At 51.5% G+C, this 14,663-nt stretch overlaps 1 protein-coding gene across 1 annotated transcript; it reads left to right on the top strand.

Annotated features, from left to right (window-relative positions):
- Nucleotides 1-510: 510 nt before the first annotated feature.
- LOC119089732 (putative defense protein 3) lies at nucleotides 511-14,453 on the top strand. The gene is made up of 4 exons (XM_037212544.1): nucleotides 511-723; nucleotides 8,610-8,823; nucleotides 13,266-13,614; nucleotides 14,064-14,453. Exons 1-4 carry the CDS (start codon nucleotides 534-536, stop codon nucleotides 14,079-14,081), a joined length of 771 nt encoding a protein of 256 aa, XP_037068439.1. The 5' UTR covers nucleotides 511-533; the 3' UTR covers nucleotides 14,082-14,453.
- The last annotated feature ends 210 nt before the right edge of the window (nucleotides 14,454-14,663 follow it).

Here is a 14,663-nt window from a genome sequence, read left to right as displayed (position 1 = left end):
AATCCGCCTGGGCTTAGGCCGTTAATTGATGCGCTAAGTTAGTCGCTGTTAGCTCGCCGTGATCCAGATTTTCCACCTTAAACTGCTATGCATTTTTGGAGATTACGATCGACGACAAAATTCGCGGAGGGCATCTCAAAACCGACCGGGGGAAACGAGCAGGGGACTGACTTGCAACACTCCGAACCTTCCGAATTTGCAAGGTTACGCTCCTAGTACCCGCTGCATCGAAGTCCCACTGCCATACAATGACCGGGGTATGTTGAACCACCAGCAGGATGGGAACCGCCACCCGACGGCTGGTCGCCTCCGGCGGCGGGCCACGTCGCCTCGCGTGACGGCCCGCCCCACTGCACCTGCCCCGCTCCAGTGCGCCCTGCAGCCAGCGCCGGCCCGCCCCGCGGGGCGGAGCGGGAGCGGGGCGGGAGCGGGAGCGGGGGACCCCGCCCAGCGAGCGGCGGCAGGAGGGCCGCTGCCGCTGCCGGCCGCGCTCAGTGTCTCCCCGTCGTCGCTCCGAGCCGCCACGTGACGCCATGCTCCGCGTGCGCTGCCTGCTGCTGGTGTTGGCCGCATGTGCGGCGTGTCTGCAGGCGTTCCCGAGCGGCGCGCCTGTCGAGGCCTGCCTGAGGGGCATGACGCCCAACCACGGCAACTCGCGCTCGGATGACCCCGGCTCCAGCCCGTTCGTCGTCACCCGCCGGACGCGCCGCGACAGGGTCGAAGGTGAGGGCGCCGCCCCGGCCCGACGGCAGCCGGACCGGCGAGGCCGTCTCGAAAGCTGACGCCGCGGCGCGTGCGTGGGAGGCTGCAGGGCAGTGTTGTTCGACAGCGCTTGCCTGGACCTGAGAGCAGTTGACCCGGCTGCTGTGAGGGTGTCGGCCAACCCTGAATGATGCTGGGGTCGCACTATAAGGCTAGCCCATGCAGCTCGACCAACTCACTCACAGCTCACCGCCTTCATTTATCGGTGACAAGACTACAGAAGTTATCTGTCAACGCATAGATCCCACAAGATCTGTGACCTTGAGATGCATAAGCAACCGAACATTGCAATTAAGCGAGCCGTCAGAACGGACATTCGAAATGTAGGCATGTGGCGCATGAATAGTGTCGTTCCATCGATTTTATATCGCACTTCCAACTAGTCTGAAAGCACGCAAACGGGGCCAACCCACTCAACCTCAGTATCTTGAACCGGACAAACTAAATGCCTATTTCACCTTCATCGGCACAGCAGCCCGGGACAAAGTTATCAAGGATTTCCATCAGTCGGGACCCAGAACAGGGAACATCCGTCACCGGCTTCAGTTTCAGGCTTCAGCGTGTCTATTTTTCGGTGCGAAAGGTGACAAACAACTTGAAACCTTGAAACTCCGCTTCGGCGTCATTGGTCGAGCGTTACTCCGCATCAGCAACGTCCCGGAAACCGTGTCTGCCAGCTGGAAAGTGTCGATGGGATATCGATTCCTAAAAAGAACGACCCGTCAGGAGCGTGGAACTTTAAAGTCACTCACACTGGCTCCAGCCATGTGTTAATTTATGACGAAGGCCGTTCGCCAGGGAGTCACGTCTCATCCGCAGCACCTGGGCCTTTTCATCGTTGAGCAGCAAAGACCCGAGAAAACCAGCCGACATGTACCGCCCCTCAAACTGTTCTGGAGCAATCTTGCGCAACGTGAACCAATCCGAAGTAGCACTTCTCACACTGATAGGTTTAAGCCGCTCTTTTGATGCGCGCCATTTTATCCGGGTCACAAATTTCCGGTTGTTACAGTCATCCGTCGGATGATTTGAGATCTATCTGAAAGGTCGCACGCAGAGAGTAAGATTGCAAATGCTGTTTAGTCCTGAAGGCATCATCATTTTGCTACTTTTCACGGCTTCTGTTTCGTCCCTTTGTTTCATAACATAACCAGCAATGACCTCACCCTTGTCATAATACCGCCTGATCTTAACGGCTTCCGTGTCAACGTAACCTCTTACGCTGACGGTGCGCCCGTCACCCTCACTGCACGCGGAGCAGGCTGTCAGATCTGCGGCAATCGTTGGAGACGGCCCTGGACACGGTGTACGCGTGGTACCTACGGCGTGGCATCGCGATCCACGTTGGTGTAACGGCACGTTTGCTCTGTGGAGACAGGCGCCAACGCAGCCAGCACTTGGTCACCCACCGTCCCGTTTTGAGAGGAGATACTATAATGTACAGAAAGTGTAAACAAGTAAGGCGTGATTCTGGGTCTTACGGTCCTGGGAGCTGCACGTGAACCATGCCAACTCAAGCGTCATAAGGATATCAAAACATCAACTTCTAATCGCCAGTTTGGAATCGCGTTCGCTCTCCGAAGCACCATTGACACGCTGCCTGTCCTGCATCGTGCATCTGCAGTGCATCTGCACTGTGCAGTCTGCATTGTAGATCAGCAGTGCATCATTGACGCGTTTGCCTTCCGACATGACCGTTACTGCACATGGGTTTTACTGGAGCGGCAACCGTCCCACCCTTGCCAGATTGCAGCCTTGCCGACTCTTGCAGGTTGAAGTGTCGTCTTTTGAATTCTAGTTTAAACAGGTATGGTTACTTGAGGTAAGTTTTTCAAACGTTGCAGCAGGGTGAAATCCAGGCCATGGAAACTTGACCATGTGTTGGATTTTCTACGACAGTTAAGCTGGCTTAATCCGCAAAAGCATCGTCGAGTTTTCTGTACGTGCCTTCACACAAAGGCTGGACTACGGAGAGCCTGACCTTACTTCCACAGTTTTCTTACACTATCAAAACACTGAGCGCAGTACATGACAACCCAATCGTTATCTCTGTATCGTTTACCTCTGCATCTTATCATCGTTATACTTCGTTTGCCCCGAAACAATCACGGCAAGCGAGGAGATGCTCGACGAACTGGTCGTACTTAGGAGGAGCCGATCATCAGCAAAGATATTACGGACGTGCTTTTTCCGACATTTCAACCCCTCATAGATGCCACCTTGTGACGTGTACTTCTGATTGACGATTTGTGAATGTTGACACACCTGTTGACAAAGGTCCGAGGATGGCCCGATTCATGTGGAATGACCAGATAAATGCAACACGATAAAGTAAAGCAAAATTGCGAAGAATGTCGGAAGGAAGACAATCGGGAAATGGGGTGCTGCTTTTTCTGCCTACCCACCACCTATGAGCATCTTACTTCCTTCCCCTTACTTCCTTCCCCGTCCTATGCAATTAGTGTCCCACACAAAGCACCATACGTTGATGCCCGCGTGATAAATGTAATATTGAACCCCCTACTACCTGCTATGAAAAGTGGAATAAAGCACGTAACCACGGCTAAATGCGTGTAGAGCAAGAGACACGATGTGAGGATCCTCGAAGTTTGCGGTGCTAAGTAATGACCGATATTAGTCAAAGGTGGTTAGCAAGAACTGGAAACTGGAAATCAAAATAAATGAGTCAGTGTCATGTATGGTGACTGCCAGTACAAGGAACATTGTCACCCAGGTTAGCGCATGACGAATCAATATGTGCCTAGTGCAATATCATGTTGTCGTGGGCAAAGGAAGACACTGATGTCATTACTGAGAAAGCCGACGCCCGCCCCCAAATAAGCAAATTAGTTGTCTACAGGGTGTGGGAGGTGCCGGCACAGTCATTACAGGGCATTAATCAATTTTCATTACTTCGCTTACATGTGTCGTCGCGTAACACACGTACTGTTACATGTGCTATTAGTGCGTGAAATAGTGGGGTCATAACCAAACTCACTTGCTGCCCATTTCTTATCACTCCCATCCACTCGTTACTACCAACCCGCTCACCCTTTTCCGAGGCATTGGCTGTAGATTATCGTGAAAACTTGATTCCTAAATAAGCTACTGTTTCTGCTTTAAATTAACGGTAACTGGAGCAGCTATGAGAGAAAGCGACACAACCAGCAGTTCAGCATCCTGACTCCCTGCGGCCCCCGTCTCATCGATGCAGGCTGCATGCATCAGCCCGGAGCGGTCTTCAGTGCCCTCCTGGCTGGGGCCCGCGCAAGCGGCCGCGTGCTCTAGAGAAGGCTGGTCCTGAAATGAGCATCGCTGGCTGAAACGGCTCGAATCCCAACCAAACTAGAGCCATGCTTGAGGCATCTCCGCGACGTGTATTGAAATTAGCATCGACACACACACTCACACCTCTATTTTCCCCAAATAGGTGCATAATCCGGCCCGTTACTTCCCATTTGTCGGTGTCCGTGGACTTACTGCATCGAACCCATCGACACCTCTCCTATCGTCTTTTCTCTCTGTCTACGCGAAATAAACGCTTCTCGATTTAAAACGGCGCTCGGCTCAGCACATCGCCCAACCTTGAACTTAACCCACGAGAGTATATGCAGCCGTCAGGTCACCACTGCCGTCAGGGCCAGTTACTGTCCTTCCCCACCTCTTCCGGCCACGTTACGAGACCCCACCCAATGACTGACGCGCTGGGCTGCCCCGAGTAGGAAAACCAGCTCCAGGAAAGTCCGGACAGGCCTGCAAACGAGTCGAACGGCGGTCTCCTATCTGTTTCATCTCATATGCACAATGCAATGTCTGCAGAAAGCCCAATATTGTTTGTACGTATGCACCTGCATAAAAGGGTTCATGCAACAGCACGTGTGCTGCTACCTGCCTATCAGATCGGCGCGCAGCAGGAAATCGGCGCTGGCCAAGCCGCTGTCACATTAGGCGTGTCCTGAGTCATGGCATGTCCCAGCGGGGGCCGAATGGGGCGGTCACGCGCGCGCCGTTGCATTGTTTCGTTGGGGCGTTACGCTGGCGTCGGAGCCACGATGGCGATCGACGGAAAACTTTGGCTTGGTATAAGGGTCTGCACGTGACCACATGGTGTGAGCGGCTCTATTCATATGCAGGCCATTCACTAAGGTCATGAAGAGTTGCTCTGGCTGCACACCGAATCACATTCAAACAGACGCCAACGCAATGCAAACTTCGTTATAACTTAGGCAATGTTTATATTGCAAAGTCGTGTGAAAGGCCTGCCGTGGCGTCCTCAGCCCCATGCCTCTTCGGAGGTGTCCCAAACTCGTCAGTCTGACGACAGAAGGTATGCTTAATGCTACTGGCAGGTTAAGGTCGTCTAGTGAAGATAGGGCTATGCAAATTCAGCCCATTGTTTTATCGGGAAGTACGCCGTTTTTGCAGACGCCAAGAGGGAGAGAGTCGGTCACCGATAACATCAGTGAGTATTAGCACGAAACAAGACAAGTTTTTACGCGTCAGCTTGCCTTGTTTTTCTCGTGTCGCAGAGTACAAGCACGAGGTTCATTCCATCTACGTGGGTGCCGACATCCCTGCGCTGCATGACTCGCAGCCCCGCTGGCATGAGCCCAGGTTTCACAACGGATTGCGTTGCAAGATGGCACACTGCCGAATGCCGCCTCGAATGCTGATCGCAAGTGCTGTGACGGGTGGTGCTCACCGTTCCGGCGAGCAAAGATAAGGTGCGGTCTGCGGCTTTCACGAGGAGTAACTCCTTTGCTTCCGCATAGGGTGTGCAGTGAAGAGCTGTAGCTGGTATTTTCGACGTCCCAACGCGTTTTGTTCCGTTGGTTACATTCCCCAAGTTCTCAGTGATACCATGCTGAAGGAGTCGGGCCTACCAGCAAGCTTTGAGGCACATTTTTTCAACAACGAGCCAAACATTTTAGTTTCATATGCGGCTGATCAGCGGCAGGCCTGATTAGCAGAGACCTCGCTGCAGAACTTCAAATGTCAAAACTTTTGTCAGCGAAAGAGCAGGCAAGTTGTTATAGTTGTTCACATCGACTTAGCCTATCAACTATATATATATATATATATATATATATATATATATATATATATATATATATATATATATATATATATATATATATATATATACATATATATACATATATATATCTATATCTATATCTATATCTATATCTATATCTATATATATATATATATATATATATATATATATATATATATATATATATATATATATATATATATATATATATATATGTGTGTGTGTGTGTGTGTGTGTGTGTGTGTGTGTGTGTGTGTGGGGTGTGTGTGTGTGTGTGTGTGTGTGTGTGTGTGTGTGTGTGTGTGTGTGTGTGTGTGTGTGTGTGTGTGTGTGTGTGTGTTTGCCGCGTAAGGGATCGAGGCCGCTTTAGTTTGATGAACAACTAAATTATGGACTTTTATGTAAAGACCCTATGCCACTGTACGCGTATGACTTACGGTGATAATGCCAGGATTAGCACTCGAACTGCATTTAACCCCGGTGCCGCCGCACGATATTTCGTCGCTTTCCATATTGTGAACAGGAGGCCTCTCACTCGTCCAACACCCGACGTACCAGACAGTACATTGAAATACATAGCTGAAGCCACACCCGTGATTTACGACCGCCATGGGATCATTTTATAATAGGTCTTACAAATGCTCTGTCAGGTCAAGTTAGATGAGATCAAATCACGTTTTTATCATCGGCACGTTTCCGTTACTTCCGTGAACTAGGCTGGTACAATGCAGAGTATGCCGTCACTGACTTCAAATGGGCAGGAAGAAGTCGCCTGAGATCATTCCATAACAGCCCATGTCTTTTTCTTTGGATGGAATAACGACCTCCAAGTATGGTGGTGGTATTTATGCGCCGTTAATGTATGTTTAGTACTTTGAGGAGTTCTGCAGACTTTTACTTGACATGAACCTGACCAGCTTGAACGCCTGGTTAAAACGGTATGAAGCTCATTGAAATGTGTGGAATGGCTCGACAACCACTTTTCGGAAAAACGGAGCGACTGCACCACTCCCGTCCTCCTCCCTGTGCGCGAGCGGATAAAAAGCATAGGGTTCAGATTTAGATGGATTGCAAAGAAAACGCAGACACATTGCACGGCATTGATCAGCGAATGCTGTCGACTCAATCTGACTCATTACCAACCCGATGCATTAATATGTTTACGTGGCATCGCGGTGGAAGTGGTGTCTACAACATGACATACGCCTCTCAGATGACATCCAGATGAAAGACGGCAGATGAATAGCCACGTTACGCCGGTCCAATATCCCCCACGTGCAGTGCCGCAGCTGAGCCGACCCATCGTTTGCCCTAACGGCTGCGCATAGACGGGGCCTCGCCTCCTCCACGGTGCGCCCGCTCGTGCCGACCCTGGCGAGGTTCACCTGCGGACCCGCCAAGGTCAATAATGCAGCCGGGCGTGTCCACCTGCTGGCTGACCTGTGGCCGTCCCGGGAGCGGCCAGACGGGGAGACGGCCGGCGGCCCGGCCGGCCGCCCCGGTCGCGTGCAACATTGAGGCCGGCCGGCGCCGGCCAGCTCGTCGCCCGCCTGGGCCGTGGGGACAACCGCCTGCAGAATTCAGCCGCTCAGGACGGGTGCCCTCTGCAAATGTGATGTTGATGGGAGGACCCGTCCTCCGGCGGCGTGCGTGGAGGAGTTGGGGGACACGTGGGGGCCGTTTGTTCCTTGTTCGGTTGACTGGTGATCTTCGGAGGTGATCTGTTGGAGCTGTCTCGCGCTGACGCCAGCGGCACGTGCCGGCGGACGCGAGCACGCGCATGTCGGAGACGTGGGCCTGGTAATTCGATACTTGTGCCCCATGGCTAAGCCATGCCTGGCCGGCCGAAAAAATGTTCAAGATTTGAAGAGCGCCCGGAAGTCAGAGGAGAGCGAGAGCTGGACGCGACCGTGAACCGCAAATGCGAGTTGGGAGAAAACAAAAAGTAGCATCAGTATGGGGAAAGGCTTCCTTAATAACTGATTTTACCCTCACCCGCGCTCTTTGGCTGTGGTGTTACTGTTTCCTCTTTGATGATTTATTGACCAGTGTAGCGCCTCGTGCCCAGTGCCGTTGTCATGTCTTACCATGCGTGACGCCCCCAGATCAATGAGCTCACTCCTGACGTTCGTCACGCTGACCCCATTCCCTATGGCACCGAAATCAGGTAATTACACGCAGGGCAGCATATCGATTGATTGTGAGGACATGAAAAAACATTAAGATTAATTTCGTGCGACCATGAGGATGAGATCACCAGCAAGGTGATCCCCCGAGACAGAGTCGACCGATTCTGGCATTATTAGCGTGCATTGCCCCCCGGCATTATTACGTGTTGCAAACGGTATGCCTTTATGCATTACACTCGTCGAACTTATGGAACACTGAAAGCGCCAAGAGAAGTCGTCGTCAGGGAAACGCACAGTTCCGACATTCGTCAAGTGCCAAGACGAGTCTTGAGCCGGCACCTGTGTCTTGAACCGGCACCTGTGTTGGTCCTCACCCGACTACAGCACTTTCACCAGCCGTCATCCGCCCTCCGCCCCCCCCCCCCCCTCCCCCTCACAGTGGCGAGATTTAGATGGCATCTGTCAGTCTTCACCCGGCTGCAGCACTTTCACCAGCCGTCATCCGCCCCCCCCCCCCCCCTGACAGAAGCGAGTCTTTGGCCGGCACCTGTGTCTTGGGCCGGCACCTGTGTCTTGGGCCGGCACCCGTGTCTTGGGCCGGCACCTGTGTCGGTCCTCATCCGACTGCAGCGCTCTCACCAGCCGACGTCTCCCCACAGTGTCCATCCACGCGGTGGGAGGCGCCTACATAAAGGGCTTCATGATCCAGGCGCGTGACCCGGCCACGGGGCGCGCCGCGCGCGACCAGGGCAAGTGGCGGGAGGTGGAAAACGTGAAGCAGCTGCCCGAGTGTGCTGCCGTCACGCACGGCGATCGGAACAAGAAGACCAGCATCGCCGTCACCTGGGAGGGACGCGGCGATGTGGCTATCTAGTGAGTACGGTCTGGGACATCACTAGGGTCGGAATACGGGCATTACCCTCGTGGTGTGGCCATCTAGTGAGTACAGTCTGGGACATGACTAGGGTCGGAAGACGGGCATTACCCTCGTGGTGTGGCCATCTGGTGGGTACAGTCTGGGACATGACTAGGGTCGGAATACGGGCATTACCCTCGTGATGTGGCCATCTGGTGAGTACAGTCTGGGACATGACTAGGGTCGGAATACGGGCATTACCCTCATGATGTGGCCATCTAGTGAGTACAGTCTGGGACATGACTAGGGTCGGAATACGGGCATTACCCTCATGATGTGGCCATCTAGTGAGTACAGTCTGGGACATGACTAGGGTCGGAAGACGGGCATTACCCTCGTGATGTGGCCATCTGGTGAGTACAGTCTGGGACATGACTAGGGTCGGAATACGGGCATTACCCTCGTGATGTGGCCATCTGGTGAGTACAGTCTGGGACATGACTAGGGTCGGAATACGGGCATTACCCTCGTGATGTGGCCATCTGGTGAGTACAGTCTGGGATATGACTAGGGTCGGAATACGGGCATTACCCTCATGATGTGGCCATCTAGTGAGTACAGTCTGGGACATGACTAGGGTCGGAAGACGGGCATCACCGTCACCTGGGAAGGACACGAGGATGCGGCCACTCAGTGAGTATACAGTCAGGGGTGTGGAAAAGAAGAGAATACGCAATCGGGCGATCTGTCAGGGCATGGATACCAAGTGAACGCCCGTTTCGCGAGTTTTCACCGAGCTTGGGGAAAAAGTCGCGGCCCCGATCTGGAAGGTGTCAAGAATGTGCTTAACATAAGCGATCAAGGTTTGCCTGATTTGAAAATGACCGGTTTTCTTTACACCAGGCGGTGCTGGGAATGACGATATCATACGGTTATTAGCCATAGTTTGTCTTAGAAAACTTAACATTCCAACTCGGCGCTCATTATCCCGAGTTTACAAGGCGGTGGCCGTGACCTGCCCTGACACACCGCTTTAAAACGTCAAGGCACCTCACAATATGAATAGATTATTACTCAAAATAACATCATACAATCAGCACTTAAGTTACTGTCCTGAAAAAATAGGCATGTCTAAAGGACCAGGAGAAGTTAAATGTTAAAGTCACTCGAATCTTGGTGTACTGAAGGTCCGTTATTTTGAACAAACCGATTCTTATTCCGGATGAGGTCTCGATCTCGCCTCTATGTTCGCTTCTCCAGACAACACCCTGAATGGCGACAAGGATTTGTCGAGACTTAAAATGTCTCGAAGTGCTGGAAAATTGGGACACGATATCCTCGTAAATACGATGCCCTTACCAGCGCGTGTTCCGCCAATGGCTGACAAGGCGCGCTTTCTATCGAATGAAAGATTACACACCACCAGCGCGCAAGAAATAATAGTCGGATAATGACAGATGACCACACGACGTTATTAATGTCTCAAAAGACACTTTCTGGCTCGGGACACGCTGTAACTCGTTGTTAGCACACGAGAGGCACACAGGGGCGTAGGCAGACTAATAGCCAGCCTCACGTACGGCAGGTGCACACAATTTCTCACAAGTCGTAAAACATATTGCGTGGTCTCGCTGCTTCCATTTTTACGAGTCAACCTGAAATTTTTACTGTCGACATCGATTCACGTAGACATCAATACATGGCAAAAATATTGGCCAGATGGTGGAAGGGGATGGAGTGCCTCCCCCCCCCCCCGGGGTGCTAGGTGTGTGCGCCCCCCCCCCCCCCCCCCCGACACTGCCCAGAGAGTCAACAGCCAAGCGGCATCAAGCTCATTGGAAAATCGAAGGACGGGCTTCGAGAAGCACTGGGTCTGGCGCTTTAAGCGAATTTGGAATTCGTTAGACTGACATGGGGGCGGGGAAAGCAATGAGAAAGCCCCCTCCCCAAAAGTAGAATACCCATTCTCTGAATTCAGCATGGTATGCCCAGCAGCAATGCGCTCGCAGCTTACAGCTGTCTCTGCTTATCAAAATCCACTTTTTCCTATCTTGCTGTATTGGGAATGCAGCAATATGAGAGAAATGCGCGCGAAGAATTGATGATAATCGTTCCTCTGCGTGAAATGTCCGAGTTGGGATAGGAAACGCGGCCTCAGTTGGTCAAACGCTCAAACCGCGCTCTGTCTGTCGTGCAGTTCTCGGAAGTGTGCTGTTGAAGACCAGACATGTGTCTGATTTCTAATGCTAATTCTTGGTTCCCACTTCCTGCCATGTAAACAAGCCTGTGTATCCTGGTTTTGTCTGTTTTCTCATAAACGCCAGCCCCTGGTTCGTGGATGCTTTGGCTGTTTTGCAGATATCCGACTCTGGTCCATGGTTGTCACCAATCCCTTTACAAACACAACATATGGGGCCTTGGTATCCATTGGTTCGTTCATAACACCAGATCTTGGTCCTTGGCTCCCGCTGGCTCTATCACAAACGCCAGTACCTGGTTCCTGGTTCCCACTGGTTCCCTCACAAAAACCAGAGCCTAGTTCCTGGTTACCATTGGTTTTTCCATGTACACCAGATTCTGGTATCCGGTTCCAATTGGTTCGCTCACAAAATTCCAAATCCCAAAGCCCGCTGCTGGCTGGCTCATTCATAAACACGAGCTCAAGCTATAATAACTGGACAATGATATACCATTGCAGATATGTCGCCTGAAAAAGAAGTTTGCTATATAATATCTACTTGTGCAACGTACATGACAAAGTACACCATGTGGACGCGTACAAGTTCCAGGCAATAATTCCAGCCAATATCTTAGTTCTCTTCGATTTCATTAACGGCATATACTGGATCTTCTTTTTGTGCTTTTTTGCACTTTTTCCTAGCACGTGGTCACCATCACTTTATAACTTGAAACAGGGATATTGAGTGAGTGAACATCTGCCACGCGAAATGCTAATTTTGCGGTGAATCATGTACAACTTATAAAACAGGACATGTTTGTTTTACGGTGTGCAAAGCCAGCACGCTTTACTTTGATACAGTTAAGTTGACCAACTTTTCGTCTAAGGCCTGGCCGGCACCAATTGCTCGCCGCAAATACTGTGCCACCACCCGCGCCCTGCGATGGCAGCTGTAGCCCCTACGCCCGTCGCGCCATCTGCCGGTGACCTCCGGTGGGCAGCACCCGCCGCCGTGCCCGCAGGACACAACGGGCACGCGCCGGACGGCAAAAGCTGGTGGACAGTGGCGGGTCGGCCGGCGAAAAATGGCGCGCCACCTACCGCGTCAGGGACCGATCAAATATTCAGCGGCTACGACGGGCCGCGGCGCCGTGACTCTGTCGCCATAGCATCTGACCATGCACACAAGCATTGATTCCGACGCACGGTACCGCCCGGACGACGGCTCATTGTTGGAGGGGGCGATATAACTTCAGCAGCTGGCAGGTGACGGGTCGCGGAGGGGGGGGGGGGGGGGGGCGCAACGGCTTCGTGCGTTCGTGCCAGGTATAGCTAGGCGCTCACTGTTTCACGGCGAACGTGTGGGTACTTGCGAACAGCGTCAACTAGAGTCAAGGTTCGAAAAGCGTTTTGACTTTTATTGGACAACGATAAACTTGCAGATTTTTTGTCGATGATCTATAAACTATCGACAAATTGCACGTAGGACACCCGAAAATATTTCTCACGTGCGTCATATATGGTGAAGTTATTGCATAGCCATTGTTTGAGTTCTATGGAATGAAGCGTGGTGTTTTAGCTTTTTATGTCAATATCCGTCGACAAAAGTCATGATTAAACTTCATCAAATTATTGTAGCCAAAAGGCAATCAAATATCGTATGCTTGAATTCAAGCGAAATCAATCAACTACCATTGGTAAACCCATGCCTTTAAGCCAATTATGGACAAACTTATGAATAACACCAGCATTGAAACGTTCTTTGATATGGTTCCTCTGCTTGGAGACGCAGCGACGAACAAATCTCACGAGTGTATTTCTCAGGGTTGTAGTTTCTCATCAGTTGGGGGAGGGAAGTGGGGATGGGGTCGCGCGCCCCGAACCATGAGAGTAACGTGGGGTAAATCAGCAGAGAAATCAGTGCTCAGGTGCATGTGCAAGGAAACTTGACATATTTTTCACTGCTAAGTCTGCAAACATCTTTTGCGATAATGCATCCGTGACGCGCGCACCCGTGACAAAATAAATAATGCACCCGTGACAAAATAAATAATGCACCCGTGACAAAATAAATAGTGCACCCGTGACAAAATAAATAGTGTAACCGTGACAGAATACATCTTGGAGTGGCGTTCTACGCCATGTAAATGGCGTAAATTATTTTTCCAGCAGTATGTGGTGGTTTCTTGAACTCGAGTCAAGTAGAACACAAAAAGTAGACCCAGACTCGTACCCGTACTGAGCGGACGTGTGACCCGACATGACCCGACCTGTCCACAGCGCCACCGTGCTCCAGTCATACTCCCTGTACTGGGCCAACGTGGAGGCGGTGGAGGAAAAGTCTCTCGGGGGACCCGGCCCGTCCGGGCCCGGGCTCGGAGGCCCGGCGAGGGGCCGCCCCCTGAGGCCGAGACCCAGCCCGGGCTTCTCGCCGAGCTCTCCTGGGTTCTTCCCGAACTCCCAGAGGTTCCCGCCGAACCCCCAGAAGTTCTCGTCGAATCGCCAGAAGTTCTCGCCGAACTCCCAGAGGTTCTCGCCGAACCCCCAGAAGTTCTCGCCGGACTCCCAGAGGTTTTCGCCGAACTCCCAGGGGTTCCCGCCGAGCTCTCAGGGTTTCTTCCGCCCACCGGTGAGTGGCGGCGATCCCGTGACTCTCCGTCTCATCTAGACACTTCATGGTTGAGAAGGTTGTAGCCTGTGGGGCGCTTTGTTTGAGCCATGCACTTTTTTAAAGGTAACCGATGCTCAGAGGTGCGCTTTGCCGTTCACTCGCATGCTTTTTGGACATTTTGGTCTGCGTTAGCCCATCTGTAATTTATATATGTATATATATATATATATATAAATATATATATATATATATATATATATATATATATATGTGTGTGTGTATGTGTGTGTGTGTGTGTACATATATGTATACATATATATATATATATATATATATATATATATATATATATATACATATATGTAAGCGGTGGTATCCTCGACTCCGTTGCGGGGAAGTGTGGTTACTAGGCTAGCACGAGCTTGTTGCCGCCACATGCATTATGGCTCACGCTGAGATGATTTCAGTTCGGCAATCAGAAGTGAGGAGTGCGAAGATAAATCAGCATTATGAAGAAAGGAGAACTACGTAAGACTTCAATGAGGAGAAGCACATCGACAAGAAAAGCAACCTAAAAGATCGCATGCTTCCCACACGCCGCTCACGCCGTAACTGACCTGCACGGCTGGGGCGTACTTATCATATGAGGGTTTTTACGAGGTTTATATGGCGTCATTGAATGACTCTTACGTTTTGGAAAGTGACTGAATGGTGTGTCGAGCCGAAGATGTGTCGCAATAATGTCAACAGTAAGCTGTTTTGTCTCGGAACTTAGTACGCCTCCGGATCATTTCCATGACATCCTCGGGTGAACGTGCTTCGAATATGAATACCCCGATGCGTCTGACATGAAATATATCCCATAATTCAGAGCACATGTGCTGTAGTTGTGAGCGCTCCACTGCTGGCACCAGAATACGGGCAGACCGACCAAAGCCAGTGGAAAGTGAAAGTAGCCACCGACGGGATGACCCACACACCGGACACGTCCAAGCCTGAGCCACAAAACGCATTGTAGAGTTGCTCGCCCGCGCGCCGTTCAGCCGATACGCTCACCTGCTGTTCTG

The sequence above is a fragment of the Pollicipes pollicipes genome, unplaced genomic scaffold (assembly GCF_011947565.3).
Source record: "Pollicipes pollicipes isolate AB1234 unplaced genomic scaffold, Ppol_2.1 Scaffold_3087;HRSCAF=3621_pilon_pilon_pilon, whole genome shotgun sequence".
NCBI lineage: Eukaryota > Metazoa > Arthropoda > Thecostraca > Pollicipedomorpha > Pollicipedidae > Pollicipes > Pollicipes pollicipes.
This window is presented reverse-complemented; position numbering and strand designations above follow the sequence as displayed.

Bases quoted from the DNA above. Each gene is read 5' to 3' on its own strand.
- LOC119089732 (XM_037212544.1), top strand. From the start codon at position 534: ATGCTCCGCGTGCGCTGCCTGCTGCTGGTGTTGGCCGCATGTGCGGCG. The intron at 724-8,609 runs GTGAGGGCGCCG...GTCTCCCCACAG, and splicing joins GCGCCGCGACAGGGTCGAAG to TGTCCATCCACGCGGTGGGA. The intron at 8,824-13,265 runs GTGAGTACGGTC...ACCTGTCCACAG, and splicing joins CGCGGCGATGTGGCTATCTA to CGCCACCGTGCTCCAGTCAT.